This window comes from Rana temporaria, chromosome 8 (assembly GCF_905171775.1).
Source record: "Rana temporaria chromosome 8, aRanTem1.1, whole genome shotgun sequence".
Lineage (NCBI taxonomy): Eukaryota > Metazoa > Chordata > Amphibia > Anura > Ranidae > Rana > Rana temporaria.
The window spans coordinates 97,546,754-97,566,032 of NC_053496.1; the positions used below are offsets into that span (position 1 = coordinate 97,546,754).

Consider the following 19,279-nt stretch of genomic DNA (forward strand, 5'->3'; position numbering starts at 1 on the left):
CGTGCAAAGCCCACCAGGAAGTCGGCACTGCGGAGCGCTAATCGCAGGCAGTGAAACATTTTCCCGATCCACGGCTGCAAAGATCGAATAATGCCTTACTGCTTGTGATTAGCATGGTGCAGTGCAAACTTCCTGGCGGGCCCTGCACGTGCGGGTTGCAAACACGCCTGAGCTATTCCCTAGCAGCTACCTCCAGGTAAATGGCAAGCAGAAGTGTTAGGATCCCTATACAAAGCCTCCCACTCCTAGCAATCCTCCGTTTTGTAGGATGCACAGAAAAGTGTCCAGTAATGTACTCCAAGAAAAAAAAAAAATCCTACAGCACAGGACACAGGTATAGTCTTGGGTGACTGGGATGTACAAACCAATACACAACCAGGCATGGGCAGCAAGATGAAGCCAGTCACCATATAAGGGAATCTTCATTGATTAAATTACCAGGGACCTTTGGCAGAACAGACACATGTTACTCTAGCTCTAAGCAGCTGCGCATATCATGAATCAGTACAAAGTGTTGTCTCCAAGTTTGAACAATGTAGCCTCCCATTTTAAACTGAATCCTCAGAAACCAGAAACTTACCTGGGGGAGATATAGAAGGGGGACCTTTTCTGGCTCCCGTGGCTCGATGTTACCCACTGGGTAGTGATCTGTCTCAAACTTCACCATAATTAGGCAGGAGGAGGAGTGGGGAGGGAGCACCAGAGGGGGCCGAGAAGGGATTAGAGAAAGGAAGGGACACAGATAGGGAACAAATAACCACGCCAATATCCACAGGGGATGCATGTAGAGCTCCCGACCATTGACAGTGTGCTATATTAGTCAAAAGGAGGAGTATAGCCTCTATTAAACTTGCTAAAAGCTAAGTACATGTGCCAGCATCCCGTTAGTTTGTAGAGAATGAGACCAATTGAATACAGACTAGAGGCTGCTTGAGGCCAATTGGCATAAATACTCTTAGGTCAGGAGGGTGTTGGTTGGGACTTTCGAAGCACTGATAGGAAACCATGAAAAGGTATAAGACAAGATTTATTTACATACAAAATTGTATGTAAATAAATCTTGTTTTATACCGAATTATGGTTTCCTATCAGTGCCTCGAAAGTCCCAATCAACACCCTACTGACCTAAGAGTATTTATGCCAATTGGCCTAAAGCAGCCTCTAGTCTGTATTCAATTGGTCTCATTCTCTACAGTGTGCTATATTAGTCCTTTTGCCCTAACCGCTAATGTTTGGCCATATAGTAGTAAGGTGGACAGAGCTTGGTATTCACAAGCAGCTGTGGTGGAAGGGAATAACACCCACCCAGTTATGTCAATCCCAGGTTGCATGTAACTAAAATTGTCTGCAGACTAGCTGGTGTTGTAGAGTAAAGAGCTGGAGCCACAGGGAAGCATTTTGCCTACCAATAACTACAGCTCAGAATGACCACCCGAGCATACCTCCTGCCTGGAAAGCATGTGGGCGCATGAAGAGCCCCACTGCAAGACAAGGAGAGTGGTGCCAGCAGAAAAGGTCGTCAGATCAAGTTTCAGAAAACACACAGTCAGGGTGGCCTCTATAGTTGTAACAAATTTTTAAAACTGGTTCAGCCTGCTTCCAGGGCTGTGACACATCTCCAGAGCTACTGTCAAACACACTAGAAAAAAAAAACGGATGATTTCTGGACTGGGAGAGGTTAAATTAGGGATCTAAACAGTTCTGCTTGCCAGTGTCTGATCACCTGAAGACAACACAGTCATCATCAAAACAATGCCTGTGCAGTGCCCTGCGCTGTACGATTAAGAAAAGCAGTTATGCATACAGATGCAAGTCACTGTATGTTACTGGCTATGTCTCAAACCTGGAGATCCCTAAAGATTGTAAATATAAAGAAAGTCATGATTTGCGGTCTTCCTCACTGTAGATAAACAGAAAAGAACAGTGATCAGCCTTAAGTAGCTGCTGAAAGTGAATTAGGAATCCAGTGCTAGAGAGTTCAGCGATTTTATTTATTTAAAATTCAGTCACAAAGCTGTCCATTCTAGGCTCTGCAGGTCTAAATTTCTTCCAAATGTTTTGGGGGGTCTTGTAGTTAGGAATCTATGTGGCACAGTTGTGTCATCTATTCCCCGGTGTGTTTTGTCATGGTCTAAGAGAAAATACTCTATAGTTCTGCAGTCATAAAATGGTAAACTATAATACTATTGAAAAATAGAAATACAAACCTTGAGGAAGTTCCAGATATTCTTCTCAATAGCATGGGAAGAGGTCTGCACTTTATTTTGGCAGTAGCCCAGGAGGTTACCAGACAGCAAAGCTGCTTGTAGCTCACTTGATCGTGCCAAGAACTCCCTTTCAGTAGTAACCTGACTGATGTAGACCTGGCGAGTACTGGGTTCTTGAGTTGGTTGCACACTTGTTTTAGGGTTGTCAAATGAAACCATTTTTCCGCCAAACTGGAAGAGAACACATACAAATATTTACCAACTGATTTACGATCACAGTTTAAAGGATTAGTCTGCCAAAATCATGGTTACAGAACGTGTCCAGGAGAACAAAATTAGCAACTTTATTTTTCCAAAACTCTTGGCGACTCTAGTGTGGAGCCCTCCAGGACACGTTCCAGGCTCTATTCCCAATCACCTTGGAATTCTGGCTGTTTCCACTCTGTTTGCTGTATGCACTATAGAATTAAAATTCCAACTGGGATCCCACAGTGGAGAAACCTTATAATGGCCACATCAGGTATGCAGACATGGAGCTCAAGTGCCCAAAATATGGGAAACACATGTTCAAGCCCAACAGAAGCCAATTTGAGCTGTATCAAGTGATAAGCAAGACCTAAGTGTCGAAAATGTGCTGGCAGTACCCAGGAAATTAGACACCCATCTCTCCTGTGGACCAATATGCCCCACTAAAGACTGCTCTAAACATCACTGCCGCTCTCTGAGCAGTGCCACTGAATGGAGCAATGTTCAATAAAAAAAGTCAGAGCTGGACTGCAGCTCATGTGCAGCCCAACTTTCCTAGTAGATACACACTGCCAAGTTTTAATTTCCTACTGCAGCTTACCAGAAGTAAAAATGAAGGCCATTTATTACTGTATATGCAGCCTGCCTGCATTAAAAGTAACAAATTATGGAAATTCAGAAAATTTAATTAAACTTTAAAATGTTTACCACCTCTCTAAAACTGAAATATCAGGTTTGGATGGACGATTTTTAAAACCCATGGATCTTTAGTTTGTTTTTTTTAACCACTTGCCTACCGGGCACTTTTACTCCCTTCCTGACGAGGCCAAATTTCAGCTTTGAGGGATGTCACACTGAATGACAACTGAACAACACTTAATTAATTTTTCCATTTGTTTCAGACAAGCAGAACTTTTGGTGGTATTTAATTACCACTTGTTTTTTTATTTCTTGCAAAAAAAAAAAAAAAAAAAGAAGAGGAGATTGTTAAAATTTTTTGCAAACATGTAATTTTTCTCCTTCACTAATGCATACTGATGAGGCTGCAATTATGGACACTGATAGGCAGCATCCATGAAAAGAGGAATGCCGATGACCAGCAAGTGCGTTTACATTGTGATCAGCTGTGATTGGGCACAGCTGATCACGTAGTAAAGAGCTGATGTGATTGGCCCTTTACTGGATGCGCTGTGCAGTGCGATTAACCACTTCAATACCAGACATGTTCACCCCCTTTCTGCCCAGGCCAAATTTTCAGCTTTCAGCACCAACATACTCTGAATGACAATTAAGGTGGTATTTACTAAAACTAGAAGTCAAAATCTGGCGCCACTCTGCATAGAAACTAATCAGCTTTTATGTTTTATTGCCAAAGTTTAAATTCAACAAGCTGACTGGCTACCATGCACAGCTGCACCAGATTCTAAGTGCACCAGTTTTAGTAATTGTCCCCCCTTATTATCATGCAACACTAAAGCCAAACTACATTTTTATAATTTTTGGCCACAGATGAGAGCTTTTTTTGGTAATATTTATTCGCCACAGTTTTTTTTATCTCTTTTGGTATAAAAATGAAAGAATACTGAAAATTTAAAAAAAAATATGCAAATAAATAAACTTCCTTCAAAAATTTAGGCCAAAATGTATTTCACTACATTTCTTTGAACATAACCCAAATCAGTGTATACTATTTAGACTGTGTGAAATTATGGAGACTACAGACTATAGTGTATATCGTCTTGAAAATTTATGTTTTGGCAGCACTGGCTGCCAAAACAGTATGAAACCCCCAAATTACCAATTTTTTAAGTAGACAGTCCAAGGTATTTAGTAAGAGGCATGGTAATATTTGCAATTCTTAGGAAAATGGAGAAATGGAAGTTTTTTTTTTTTGCCCACTGTAACCAGAGCACTACAGCATCATCATATGACTGGTGTGGAACTGATCAGGGACACTGACTGGTGAACGTAAGAAAGAAAAAAGAAGAAAAAAAAAAGGGATTTTTAATACAGCTTACCTGTAAAATCCTTTTCTTGGAGTACATCACGGGACACAGAGCGGCATATTCATTACTAGTGGGTTATATGGAGTACCTTCAGGTGATGGACACTGGCAATCTCAAACAGGAAGTGCCCCTCCCTATATAACCCCCTCCCATAGGAGGAGTACCTCAGTTTTGTAGCAAGCAGTATGCCTCCCAAAATGGTCCCCATAAGAGGGGTGGGAGCTCTGTGTCCCGTGATGTACTCCAAGAAAAGGATTTTACAGGTAAGCTGTATTAAAAATCCCTTTTTCTTTATCGTACATCACGGGACACAGAGCGGCATATTCATTACTAGTGGGATGTCCCAAAGCAATGCTTACAATGAGGGGAGGGAGACATCTTCCCAAGACAAAAGGATTTAATTTAGAGATATACTCAAATCATAATAAATCCAACTTAGTTGAGAAAAATAAATTTAAATTTTAAATTTTACTCAAAAGGGAGCCCCCGGAGTCCGAGGGTCTCAAACTGCAGCCCGCAGCACTGCCTGCCCAAAGGCTGCATCAGTATTCCTTCTTACGTCCAACTGGTAGAACCTTGTAAACGTGTGGACAGAAGACCAGGTTGCCGCCTTGCAAACTTGAGCCATAGAGATCTGGTGGTGTGCTGCCCAGGAGGCGCCCATGGCCTTAGTAGAATGAGCCTTTAATGATAACGGAGGAGGCAACCCCTTCAAGCCGTAGGCCTGAGTGATTAACTGTTTAATCCACCTTGAGATGGTGGATTTTGCAGTTGCCTTCTTGGGCCCATCCGGTAAAATGAACAACACATCTGTTTTCCGGATCTTCTCTGTAGCTTTAAGATAGGCCTTCATGGCCCTGACAATATCCAAGGTATGCAGCAACCCTTCCTTTCTGGAAGTAGGTTTAGGAAAGAAGGATGGTAATACCAAATCCTGGTTTAGATGAAAACTGGATATAACCTTTGGTAGGAAGGAAGGATGAGGGCGGAGAACGACCTTGTCCTTATGTAAAATAAGATATGGTTCCTTACAGGATAAGGCTGCCAGTTCCGATACTCTTCTGGCGGAAACTATGGCGACCAAAAATACTAACTTCCTTGTCAGTAAAACCAAAGGAATTTCAGCCAACGGCTCAAAAGGTTGTTTCTGTAAACTTGACAGAACAAGATTTAAATCCCACGGATAAAGCGGGGATTTAACTGGAGGATTAATACGTAAGACCCCTTGAATGAAGGTCTTAACCAGCGAGTGGGTGGCCAGCGGCCGCTGAAACCATACTGACAAAGCTGAAATCTGTCCTTTGATTGTGCTTAATGCCAGTCCTCTACCCACTCCTAGCTGGAGAAAACGTAATACTCTATCGATGGTAAACTTACGAGAAAACCATAACTTGGACTCACACCAGCCTACATAGGCCTTCCAGACCCTGTAATAAATCACCCTAGAGACCGGTTTCCTGGCTCTGATTAGGGTAGAGATTACTTTCTGAGACAGACCTCTACCCCTGAGAATCAGGGATTCAGCTTCCAGGCCGTCAAATTTAGATGCCGTAAGGCAGGGTGGAGGATCGGACCTTGCGATAGCAGTACTGGCCGTAGAGGAAGAGTCCAAGGGTCTCCCACTACCATCCTTAGGATTAGTGAATACCATGCCCTTCTGGGCCATGCTGGAGCTACCAGGAAGACTGGTATGTGCTCCACCCTGATCCTGCGCAGCAGGCGGGGTAGTAACTGGAGCGGGGAAAATGCATAAAGAAGTTTGAACTGATGCCAAGGGCAAACTAACGCATCGGTTCCGCAGGCCCTGGGATCCCTTGTGCGGGACATGAACCTGTCTAGCTTCTTGTTCAGTCTTGATGCCATGATATCCACGTCCGGCACTCCCCATTTCTGGCAGAGTGTCTGAAAGACCTGTGGATGCAGAGACCACTCCCCCGGCAACAGAGTCTGGCGACTTAAGAAGTCCGCCTGTAGGTTGTCGACTCCAGGAATGAATATAGCCGATATGCAGGGCACATGGGCTTCTGCCCACAAGAAAATCAAGCTCACTTCTTTCTGAGCGGCTTGACTCTTGGTTCCCCCTTGGTGATTTATATATATATGCCACCGCCGTGGCATTGTCCGATTGTATTTTCACCGGGAACCCTTGTAGTTTGGACGTCCAAGCCCTGAGGGCTAGTCGAGCAGCTCTGAGCTCCAAGATATTGATGGGCAACTGCTTCTCTGCCGCTGCCCAAGAGCCCTGGCGAGTGCAACCATCCAAAATTGCTCCCCAGCCCATCAGGCTGGCGTCTGTGGTTACTATCTTCCAGGTCACAGGACTGAAAGTCTTTCCCTTCAGGAGATTCTGAGGGTTTAACCACCGCTTTAGACTTTGCCGCACTCTTGGTGAGAGTGGCCAAGGAATTTCTAAGGCCTGATGCCTCTTGCTCCAGGCTGACAGGATGGCTGCCTGCAGGATGCGAGTGTGGTTCTGAGCGTACGGAACCGCCTCGAATGTGGCCACCATCTTGCCTAGTAGCCGCATACATAGGCGAACGGTTGGCCTTCTCTTGCTTAGAACCATTTGTATTAGCTCTTTGATGGCCTTTAATAGGGGTAGAAACACCCTCTGTTCTTCTGTATCCAATCTCATGCCGAGATAATCCAGCTGCCTTGTGGGCAGGAATGCTGACTTGTCTCGATTTAGGACCCAGCCGAACCTCTCGGGGTACTGAACCGTGAGGGCCACTGCTCTTTCCAGGCCAGGAGACGAATGGTCTACGACCAAGAGGTCGTCCAGGTAAGCCAGGACCGTGACCCCCTGGATCCTTAGATTGGCTAGGAATGGGGCTAGGACCTTCGTGAATACCCGGGGGGCCGTAGCCAACCCGAAGGGGAGCGCCACAAATTGGAAATGACGCTGAGCCACCGAGAAGCATAGAAATACTTGATGTGGCTGAAAAATTGGCACATGAAGGTAAGCATCCTTTATGTCTATGGACGCCATGAAGTCGTCCTTCTGGAGCACGGCGACAGCTGACCGAATAGTTTCCATCCGGAATGAGCGGACCTTTAGATACGCATTTATTCCCTTTAAGTCCAAAATTGGCCTGACATCGCCGTTGGGCTTTGGGATGATAAACAGGTTGGAGTAGAACCCCAATCCCTGTTCCCGGACTGGTACTTCTACTATCACTTTCTGGCATGGCAGATGATTCAATGCCGCCATCAATGCGGCTCCTTTCACAGGGTCGCCTGGTACTCGACTCCTGGTAATGAGGAGGAGGGAATTTTAGAAATTCTAGCTTGTAGCCCGTGGTCACGGAAGACCGTACCCAGCAGTCGGGAATGGTGGCCTCCCAAACCTCTGCAAAGAGACGCAGCCCTCCCCCCACCATCGTGGGTGGTGGCGCCCCTTCATAGGGCCGACTTGGGGGCTGGCTTCGCAGGCTTGTGGTACCACTGCTTCTTGCCCCCAGTGGCTTGGCCCTGCGGCTTATTGTTAATGCCTGATCTTGCAGGAGGCCGTCGATACTGTTTGGTATTAGAGGGCCCCTGCACCGGGGAGGGCTGGCGCCTAAATGCGGGCCCTCAGGCCTTCTTCTTGACTGGCAAGAGAGTGCTTTTGCCGCTTGATATAGTCTGAATATATCTATCCAAGTCTTCTCTGAAGAGACGTCCTCCATGGAAGGGAACCCTACCAGGAGTTTTTTGCACGGGGGCTCAGCCTCCCAATTCTTCAACCATAAGAGCCTTCTCATATGGATTAGAAATAAGGATAAACGTGACGCCTGCTGGATGGAGTCCTTGATAGCATCCACCGTAAAGCGTATAGCCCTGGGTATATCCAAAATTCCTCTGCCTGCTGGGCAGGGATAAGTTTAAGCATTTGCTTAGTCTTATCTGATAATGCTTGGGCCACTCCAATAGCAGCCACAGCGGGCTGAACTATCGCCCCTGCTGAAGTAAAGGAGGCCTTAAGTAATGTTTCCAAGCGTTTATCAACCGGATCCTTAAACACCTGCAAGTTTTCTACAGGACAAGCTAAAGATCTGTTCACACATGAGATGGCTGCGTCCACAGTAGGGACAGCCCATCTCTTTGAAAACTCTTCCTCTAAGGGTTACCTGTCTGGCTTAGCCCAGTCCTGAAAAATCAGGTCCTTTAACAAAGGATGTACCGGGAATACCAAATTGGCTTGGGGCGCTTTCAGGGAGCCCAATGAGGATACCGCGGAGGCCAGAGGCTGAGGCACAGGCATCTTAAAAGCCAACCGCACCATATCCGTTAGGGACTGAACCCACAGTCTTTCTGCGTGAGAAGCTGAAAAAGGTTCCTCTATTGTAGAATCCTCAGAACCTAAATGGTCAAGGTGATCCTCCAATTCGTCAGTCGGAGAGGATATCCTCCTCCAGAGACTCAGACCTGGGAGACGGGGATCTAACCCGCTTCTTCCCTGCCAAAGATGCCGTAATTAGATCGGCCATCCTCCTTTCCAATCCACCCAAGGTGGAGGCTAACATCTCTTCCGTTACATAGGAAGGAGCTGGTTGAGTAGGGCCAGCCATAGCACCTAGCAACCCTGATGGCTCACCTAGGACAACAACTTCCGGGCATTCCGGAGTAGTAGGGGCCACTAGATAGCCCGATGGAGAACCTTTTGGTTTTTTAACCGTTTTAGCGTTCTTAGCGCTACCTGCACCCTTAGGAGCCATAATATACAAATTCTGAGGCACTCCGCTAGTATACAACTGACTGTAATAGCTGGAGAAAATAATCATATAATCAAATAAATGTGAAACAATAGGATAGGGTAATGTTAGAGGGACTCCAAACCTCCCATAACCTATAAAAAGGGAAAATCAATACTGAGCCCCAAGGGCTTCAACCAGAAAAAATCTTTTTTATCTGGTATTGACCCCCTAATGCTGGGCTAGGTGAGCACCCTAAGTGTTCAAAGGTGCTGCTTAGTACACAGGCTTGAATGCAAACTTTTAAGCCAGAGGCTCCTTAGTAAGGTGTATTTCCCACAACTGCCACCGGGTGTCACTGTGCCAGAAAGCTCTGTCAAACCTTCCTATGCTGTAGCCAGCATCGCTGCTCCGTGTCCCCTCACAGCCTTTACAGACTGAACAGCCCTCCAGGATTTATCCTCCCTGTGTGTAACACACAGGGGGGAGGAGCCGCCCGGCGTCAACCGCCCCCTCCCCGCGGCGTCGCCGCGCGCGCATGCGCGCAAGCGCGCGCACAGATAAGTAAAAGCGTGCGCACGCGCGCGCGTCAAACGCCGCTAGGGGAAGCAGGAAGCCATGTGGAGAGGAGACACCAGGACCCTAGACGCTGGAGCAGCAGACACAGGTAAAAGGGAAGCTTTAAACTGTCTCCCTAATGGTATGGTTCCTTCTCTGTGGAACACCCTGCCCAAAAAAAGGCCCTCCTTGTGACAGAAGCAGCAGCAGCCTACTAGCCCAGCCAGGGGAACCATACCTGGGTGTTTTGAGCCATCCCGTTTGAAAACTTTGTGGTTCTCCTTTGCCCATGCACAGAGGCATAAATAGGCTGCCCAAGAATCCCCTGTAGGAAGCCTACTGACAAACCAAGTTCCGTAGGCCCCCTGCTTACCTTTCCACGCCGCAGGGTATTGCTCTGCAAGAGGCCCAATCTTCACCCTTCACCGTGGGTATGGTCATAGACCTTCAGGGACTGGGGTCTTAAAAGAACACCACAACCTGGACCTATACAGCACCACTGGCAACAGGTATTCTCTAGGTTAGAAACCAGACCTGGAACCCAGGGTCCAGCCCTCCAAGGAGAGGCATTATAGGCAAAACCCCATCCACGAATTGGGGCCCGGGTACCGTCCACTTTGGCTATGAAGCACCTTGGACAGATCCGGTCAGCTGGCCCTGGTCCCAAGGACTACTACAGGCACAGCCTCAACGTGCACCAACACCTAAGACACTGGCGAAAAAACTGAGGTACTCCTCCTATGGGAGGGGGTTATATAGGGAGGGGCACTTCCTGTTTGAGATTGCCAGTGTCCATCACCTGAAGGTACTCCATATAACCCACTAGTAATGAATATGCCGCTCTGTGTCCCGTGATGTACGATAAAGAAATGTAAATGTTTTACAAAAAAAATCCCTCTCCCCCTGTGTCGATACAGAGATAAATCATATCTTCCTCAGCACTTTTGATCACTGGATCACTTTAAATATTATACATACACACATAAATATATTTTTTTTATTATTTTTTGCATGTATTTGGAGCACTATATTTGATACATAAAGTTTTTGATTTTATATGAACTTTTTTCGCAGCATTTCCTCTATAAATTTATTGATATTGATTTATTTATTTTCTGTATTCCAAAGGCTGTTATTTTTTTTATTTTGATCATGTGACCAGCAGCGCAGGATTAAAGGATCCTCCAGCCTATGTTTCCCTGCAGACAGGCTAGGAAAGATCTGGGTCATGTGACAGCTTGTTGATTATTGATTATGAAACAAGCATTTCAATGTTTTTTTCCTCCAAATACTGCATGCAATCCTGAAACTGTCAATTCACTATACCGTTCTGCAATATTTACCTCACAAAGCTCAAAACGCTAGTTAAATACCACTCACACATGGAAATAAATAACTAAATGCATGAAGTAATTAAGTAGCGATTGAGGAATGCAGTATTTAAGAAATATGTACTGGTTGTAACGGCCATGGTAAGGGAGTGGGTGGCCACTGCATCTTTAACAATCAATGAGTCATTAGCCATCAGTGGGGGTTTCCCGGTGTAGATGTTGACCCAAGAAAAAAAAAAAAAAAAGCTTTGCTCCCGCCAAATGACTGCTGCACCGCCTCCTGTGGCTAAACTAAGGGGTGGGGACACATGGTGACATCACTGGGTGGCCTGCCCTTTCGTACGGGAGGCAGTATAGCTAGCAATTCAGCAGGAGCAGAGGGTCGGCGGTGGCGGCAGGCATCATAATTGATGTGGGATCTGTATTCAGATTCCCAAATGTGGAATAAGGCTTCCACATGCTGCAATACAAGATTTAGACCCAATGACTATAAATCTGCCAACATGTGTGCCTTATGTGCACCTCTGTACATATTCCTATGTCCTCCTACCTGGTCCTGTTTCCACACACATTTGAGATTTATTTTATTTCATAAAAAAATAATAATAATAATTATAACAAATACGGAAAAATAAGGGGAATGCGCGGTCATTATTGAAAATTACAAAGCATTTGAAGACACAAGGAGCTACTTTTAGGGTTTAAAAGTTAAATTTTATCAGAAAGCAGTAACAGAAGAATAGACTTTATGGCCAAAATCTACTGCTGGAAATTCAGTACTGCTACTAAGGGTAGTTAACCGGTGTTTTTTTTTTCAAACTGCATAATGCCACAGGCTTACCGCAAAGGACGCTCCAACAGGTCTTCGGATCCAGCGGGGTGGCTTCTTTAGAGGTGGAATAATGGTGGTCTGTGTGGACTGCTGTGGCACTTGTAGAGGAGGTAGAGGTTGTCCTGTCCCAAAGGGATCTAAATTGTTAAAGGAGGACGAAATCTGAAACACAAGTCACACACAAGTTGTACATCATAAAAGCAAGAACTACAAATGCTTAATACAGCAACAATACTTGTGCTATAAATTATCTATAATCCTTTAAAATACTAATAAAATGACAAAGATATTTTATTAAAAACTATTCCTATTCAGAATTTCAAAAATTTTCTTAAACGGGATCAAAAGCAATTTTCCCAAACTTTAGGGAATTGTGCACTACCGTCAAGATCCATGCCTAGATACCATTTTTAATTGTAAGGACTTTAGTGTCCAATTCATAAAGGTCATAAAGTTATGGCTGATTGATCGATCCATTAGTCCTATAGTCCTTAGGGAACAGGATTTCACCCGTGTGAATTCCAAGCTCAAACATGACCACCACCCTGGGGTAGTATTGGTAACTTGTGAAATAGTTTGACCTCAAGGAATTAGAAAACAATACACTTCATCAGATGAAGTCACGTGACGTGACGATACGCGTCAGGAAAGAGGAAGAACACATGTGACCGGAAGTGACGTCTGTCGCCGAGTCCAGTGTTATTTGAGCTACACCAGCTGTATTTTATCCGTTTGCTGCATATACGTTTGTATAATAAACCTTTTAAAACGTACTTCACGATCGGAGTCCTATTATTCATCTATTTTTTTGGGCCGGACTTATTATCAACACGGATCTGTTTGCGAGCCGCCATTTCGGAGGAGCCCAGCCGAGCGCTCAGCTGTAGCCCACACATGTCACCACGCTGATCTGGAGAGGCCAGCCATCTACTCCTTTCTGCCTTTAACCTTGGTAATTAAGGTAAGCGCGCTGTGAGCACAGTGTTGGATAGACCTTTTTTGGATATCATCTTATACATGAATCGCCTTATGAACTGTCTTCACCAATTCCCCATTGGATCTCTCAGACCACACTACATGTGATCTCAGATTGTGTATCACACCAGCACTGCACACTACATTCTCTGTGGCATTTTGCTTGGATATTTATTCAGCACTGCACACTGTATTCTCTGTGTTATTTTTGCTTGGACATTTATTTATCACTGCACATTGTATTCTTTGTGTCATTCCTGCTTGGACATTTGTCATTCAGTTTTTTTATGTTTATTTTATTGTTCTTATCTGATTGATTTCAGCATCAGCACTTTATCACGGTATTGTTATACTGGCACTGTTTTTTGAGCAGGAGCATTTATTGTTCAGAGGCTCTATAGAACACTTTATTAGTTAGTTTCGCGCTCATCACCTTATTTTCATTTTTATAAGCATATATTGACCTCTGGATCTCTGGGGGTAAACTATTTGGCGAGTTACTGTTTGCATCCCAGGATGACAGTCATGAGGGTAAAGTCCTGTTGCTTCACTTTAAGAGCTGCAGTGATTTTGTTCTAATATGTTGTAATATACCCAACTGCTGTGGTAAAATTGATTGTGTGTACAGTTTCATATTATAAAGACAGCAGATTACAACCCAAGAACGTGACTGATTTCATAGTGGGCAAGGTGAGGGGAAAGAGAATGTAGTATGGGGCTGAGAACATTGGAGAGGTCAGCTGTAAGACTTTTAGTGTTGGCTACCTTGCTCTTGGGTTTTCTCCAGCCTTGCTCAATATAGCTAAAAAAGCACTACAGCTTGAATTACTCCGATTTAAAAGAACACATCTATCACTGTTTTATTGTTAATAACAAGACATACCCTGTCAGCTTGGCTCTTGTGCTGGGCTTCCAAGCTTCCACCCATGACAGAGTACACGCTAATCCAACCATCAAACGAAGCTGCAGAAAACACTGATGGATTCCGTGGGCACCACTCCACATCAAAGCACCATTGGTTTTTCACGGGCAGCTCATAAACTACCTGAAATTTAAAGTGAAAATAGGTAAATCCATATACGCGGGTTTTTAAAACAACCAATATTGCATATTGTGATCAAATTGTGTTTTTAAGGTATAAACACATTTGCAGAGAAGAACATGGCACAGTAAATTGGAATGCAGGGAAATACCTCACTTGTGCTTGGATTCCAACACAGTATACGGTTATCTTTAGAACTACTGAGAAGTAATTCCGGGTCATCTCTGCTCCACGATATCGACAGAACGCCCCTGGACACAGGAATAACATTGATTTCATTAACATAATTGCATAAAAGTCTAAAGAATAAAAGCTAAGCCCGCTCAATACTGGCAGTTCAGGAAGGATCACATTAAATCATGCACTCAGTCAAGGAAAAGCCATTGTTGCTGGTTTTCCAAGCTCTGCCTTGCTGAAATATTTATTTCAGTGTGTCTTGTACTGATAGAATTATACTAAACCCTGCTTAACCACTTAAGACCCGGGCCATTATGCAGGTAAAGGACCTGGCCAGTTTTTGCGATTCGGCACTGCGTCGCTTTAACTGACAATTGCGCGGTCATGCAATGTGGCTTCCAAACAAAATTGGCATCCTGTTTTTTCCACAAATAGAGCTTTATTTTGGTGGTATTTGATCACCTCTGCAGTTTTAATTTTTTGCACTATAAACAAAAATAGAGCGACAATTTAAAAAAATATGCAATATTTTTTACTTTTTACTATAATAAATATCCCCAAAAAATACATGAAACATTTTTTTTTTCCTCAGTTTAGGCCGATATGTATTCTTCTACATATTTTTGGTAAAACAAAAAAAAAAAAAAATCACAATAAGCGTTTGATTGGTTTGCGCAAAAGTTATAGCGTTTACAAAATAGGGGATAGTTTTATGGCATTTGTATTAATAAATGTATTTATTTTTTACTAGTAATGGCGGCGATCAGCGATTTTTTTCGTGACTGCGACATTATGGCGGACACATCGGACACTTTTGACACATTTTTGGGACCATTGTCATTTTCACAGCGAAAAGTGCTATAAAAATGCACAGATTACTGTGAAAATGACAATGGCAGTGAAGTGGTTAACCACTAGGTGGCGCTAAGGGGTTATGTATGCCCTAAGGGAGTGATTCTTACTGTAGGGGGATGTGGCTGTAGGCGTGACATCACTGATCGTCATTCCCTATATCAGGGAACAGACGATCAGTGTCACTGCCACAGTGAAGAACTGGGAAGGTGTGTTTACACACACCTCTCCCCGTTCTTCAGCTCCTGTGACCGTTCTCGGGACACCGGCGGCGATTGGGTCCCGCAGCCACGGAACTTGGGACCCGGTCATGCAATTATGTAAACACCATAACAAATTAAATAATCAAACATGTTGCTCTGTCACATACAGTGCCTTGAAATTTTCCATGTTGTGTTATGTTACAACAAAAAAAATATTTCTTTAAATCGTACATCACGGGACACAGAGCACTATAGTAATTACTATATGGGTTATACGCTCACCTTCAGGTGATGGACACTGGCATAATCAAGACAGGAAGTCCTCCCTCCTATATAACCCCTTACATACATGGAGTACCTCAGTTTTTTCGCCAGTGTCTAAGGTGTTGTTTTTTTTGCACAGGCCACTTGCTTGGCATTCTTGGTCTGGCCCTTTATACAAGGGGTAACTCTGATAAGCCTGCCACTCAGGTCACCGTTGTGCCCATGGGATCTGAATCTAGTTCGGGCAGCCCTTTGAGCCAATACACAATATTCCTTTGCTTCTTTTGACAAATACATTTTAAGTGTTCTTAGTTGCGGTAACCTCTGCAAGAAGAGTGTCAGAATCGGCTGCTTTTCCTGTAAAGAGCCATACTTGATTATTCATAGGGACAAGGTGAGGTTGCCTTAGGTAGTGTCAGGTTTTCATCTGAATCAGAATGTTTCCCTGCCTTGCTTTTTTTTTCCAGAAACCTTGTTCTGCAGAAGAAAGATTGTTACATTCTCTCGATGTAGTTAGAGCAGTCTAGGCTTATCTGAAGGCGACAGCTCAGATATGGAAAACGGATGTTTTGTTTGTACTGCCAGAAGGCCAGAGGAAGGGCTAGGCAGCATCGAAATCAACTATTGCTAAGTGGATTTGTCAGGTGATTAGTCAGGCTTATAGTCTGAAGAAAAGTGTTCTGCATTTTCAGGTTTAAACGCACTCTACCAGGGCAGTCAGTGCTTCATGGGCAGTGCATTACCAAGCCTCCATGGCTCAGGTTTGCAAGGCCGCAACAGTCATCGGTACATAAATTCACGAAATTCTACCAGGTGGATGTAGGTCAGCAAGAGGACGCTGCCTGTGGACGCAGTGTTCTGCAGGCAGCAGTATAGGTCCTCACATCTGACGGCGGTCTGCTTTATTTTTTGTGTCTCCCTTCCCTCAGATGGCATTGCTTTGGGACATCCCATATAGTAATTATAGTGCTCTGTGTCCCGTGATGTACGATAAAGAAAATACGATTTTTATAACAGCTTACCTGTAAAATCCTTTTCTTGGACACATCGGTCCCTCCCCGCTTATTGGGATATTTATATATTGCTTTGCTACAAAAACTGAGGTACTCCATGTATGGGAGGGGTTATATAGGGAGGGGACTTCCTGTCTTGATTATGCCAGTGTCCATCACCTGAAGGTGGGCGTATAACCCATATAGTAATTACTATAGTGCTCTGTGCACCAAGAAAAGGATTTTACAGGTAAGCGGTTATAAAAAATCCTATTTTTATTGGGATTTTATGTGATAGACCAACACAAAGTGACACATAATTGTGAAGTGGAATTGGTTGGTTGGAAATGGTTTTCATTTTTTTTTTTTTTACAAATAAACGTGAAAAGTTTAGTGTGCATTTGTATTCAGCCCTCCTGAATCAATACACTGTAGAACCACCTTTCGCTGCAATTAGAGCTGCTTTTTGGGGATGTCTCTAAAGAGTGAGATTTGTGCCCATTGTTCTTTGCAAAATAGCTCAAGCTCTGTCAGATTGAATGGAGAGCATCTGTGAATAGCAATTTTCAAGTCTTGCCACAGATTTTCAATTGGATTTAGGTCTGGACTTTGACATTTTAACACATGAATATGCTTTGATATAAATCATTCCATTGTAGTTCTGGCTGTATGTTTAGGGTTGTAGTGGTGAACCGCCGCACCAGTCTCAAGTCGTTTGCAGATTCTAACAGGTTTTCTTCTAAGATTGCCCTGTGTTTGGCGCCATTCATCTTCTCAATAACTCTGACCAGCTTCCCTGTACCTGCTGCCAACACCTTCTCTGAGTATACAGTGATCGCTTTGATTAAAAAAAAAAAAAAAACACATTCATACTCACCTAGGTGGATGCAACATCAGTCCCACGCTGCCTCCAAGACCGAGAACCAAGCAATCACAGATCGCTAATTGGCAAGTTTAAGGTCTTCAGTGAGCAGAGCAGAGAATGGTGACGGTCAGTGGAGAGCGGTGAAGTTTTATTGATCGTGTCCAGCACACCCAAATTCTGCAATTAAACAATTAACCACTTAACGGCCCGCCCATAGCCGAATGACGGCTACAAGGCGGTTCGTTAACTCTGGGAGGGCGTACATTAATGTCTACCCAGAATCGCGCTCCCGGGAGTGTCCGTGACAGTCAGGTCCAGAGGACCCGGCGCATCACGGTAAATGGCCGCTGATAGCGACTGTTTACCACGTGATCGCACTGCCAAATGACAGTGCTCCCTGCATGTTGGGCCTCTGTATGTGGCCACGCTGTGTAAAAGTCTCATACATGTGGTATCGTCATACTCGGGAGTAAAAGCAGAATGTGTTTTGGGGTGTAATTTGTGGTATGCATATGTGAGAAATAACCTGTTTTTGTGGGGGAAAAAATATGGATTTTGCAAAGAATTGGGGGAAAAAAATCATAACTTCAAAAAACTCACCATGCCTCTTTCTAAATACATTGGAATGTCTTCTTTCCATAAAGGGGTCATTTAGGGGGTATTTGTACTTTTCTGGCATGTTAGGGTCTCAAGAAATTAGATAGGCTGTGAGTACTTCAGGTGTGATCAATTTTCAGATATTTGCACCATAGCTTGTGATTTCTATAACTTTCACAAATTTGTACTTGTTTTTACCAAAGATATGTAGCAGTATAAATTTTGGCCAAAATGTATGAAGAAAAATTACTAATTTGCTTAATTTATAACAGAAATGAAGAAAAATTCTTTTTTTTTTTTTTTACGAAATTTTCAGTTTTTTTTTCTTATAGCGCAAAAAAAATAAAAAAAATAAAAATAAAAACCAACAACCCAGCAATGATTAAATACCACCAAAAGAAAGCTCTATTTGTGTGAGAAAAAAAATTAAAAATAGACAAAAATTTCATATGGGTACAGTGTTGTATGACTGATTAATTATCATTCAAAATGTGAGAGTACCGAAAGCTGAAAATTGGTCTGGTTAGGAAGGGGGTTTAAGTGCCCAGCGGTCAAGTGGTTAAACTAAAAAAGGTATCGTACCCTTGTGGTTCACCTTACATCTCTACCTTGTATGATTTTCCAGCATTTTCAATGGAGAACTCGCAAAGCGTAAATCCCACAATTGAATCACTGGGAGACGATCATCTTCAGAAGACAGAACAAGCTGCGTAGCAATCTCGGGATGCCACAACATTCCTGAGCAGTGCATCTGAAAACAAAACAATCAAAAACAAAATCATGTGAGAGAAACTTCACGGAGTAACATAGGGACACATGAAGAATTGAAATATACTTAAAATATGAGCAGACTTGCAAAAATGTGGGAGCAAAGATGTATTATAAAAAAGTGCAGCCATAACATTGAAAAACTAAAATATTCTCATATCAGAAAACAAATTATGTCATGTCTGAAAGATTTAGGACGCCCATAGACAATTTGATTTCATTTCCTTCCACCAATAGTGGGGGAAAAAAAAAAATCTCCATCAACACATCCCCCACCCCGGCTGGCAGAACACGATTAATGCAGTGGCTATTGCCACCGGCAGTAATCGCATGCAAAAATCCGACTGGCTGGTTTGCACCCAAGGTAATCCAAGGATCGACTCTGGTATAATCAGCCTACCCATACATGGATTGAAATCCGGCCAAACCCTGCTGAACTGGCCAAATTTTGATCCACGTATAGTCGACTTTAGCAGTATGACGGTAAAGCCCATATATCTCTAGGAACAATGCTTCCGGGCATGGTTTAACCACTTAAGGACCCCTTTACGCCGATATACGTCGGCAGAATGGCACGGCTGGGCACAATCACGTACCTGTACATGTCTCTAAGCCCAGCCGTGTGGGGGTCGCGAGCGCGCCGCCCTGTCCGAAGCTCCATGACCCGATCGCCGGCGGTGTCCCACGATCG

At 43.8% G+C, this 19,279-nt stretch overlaps 1 protein-coding gene across 3 annotated transcripts in view; it reads right to left on the reverse strand.

Moving 5' to 3' along the window:
- Nucleotides 1-19,279, reverse strand: part of SEC31B (SEC31 homolog B, COPII coat complex component) — a 226,566-nt gene that overhangs the window by 138,871 nt on the left and 68,416 nt on the right. For all 3 annotated transcript variants that reach the window (XM_040362336.1, XM_040362335.1, XM_040362337.1), the window contains 5 exons: nucleotides 18,429-18,571; nucleotides 14,022-14,121; nucleotides 13,712-13,873; nucleotides 11,863-12,015; nucleotides 2,208-2,438 (listed from right to left, as the gene is read on the reverse strand). In XM_040362336.1, the coding sequence (XP_040218270.1) occupies nucleotides 2,208-2,438; nucleotides 11,863-12,015; nucleotides 13,712-13,873; nucleotides 14,022-14,121; nucleotides 18,429-18,571 (789 nt within the window). The remainder of the gene's footprint in view (nucleotides 1-2,207; nucleotides 2,439-11,862; nucleotides 12,016-13,711; nucleotides 13,874-14,021; nucleotides 14,122-18,428; nucleotides 18,572-19,279) is intronic.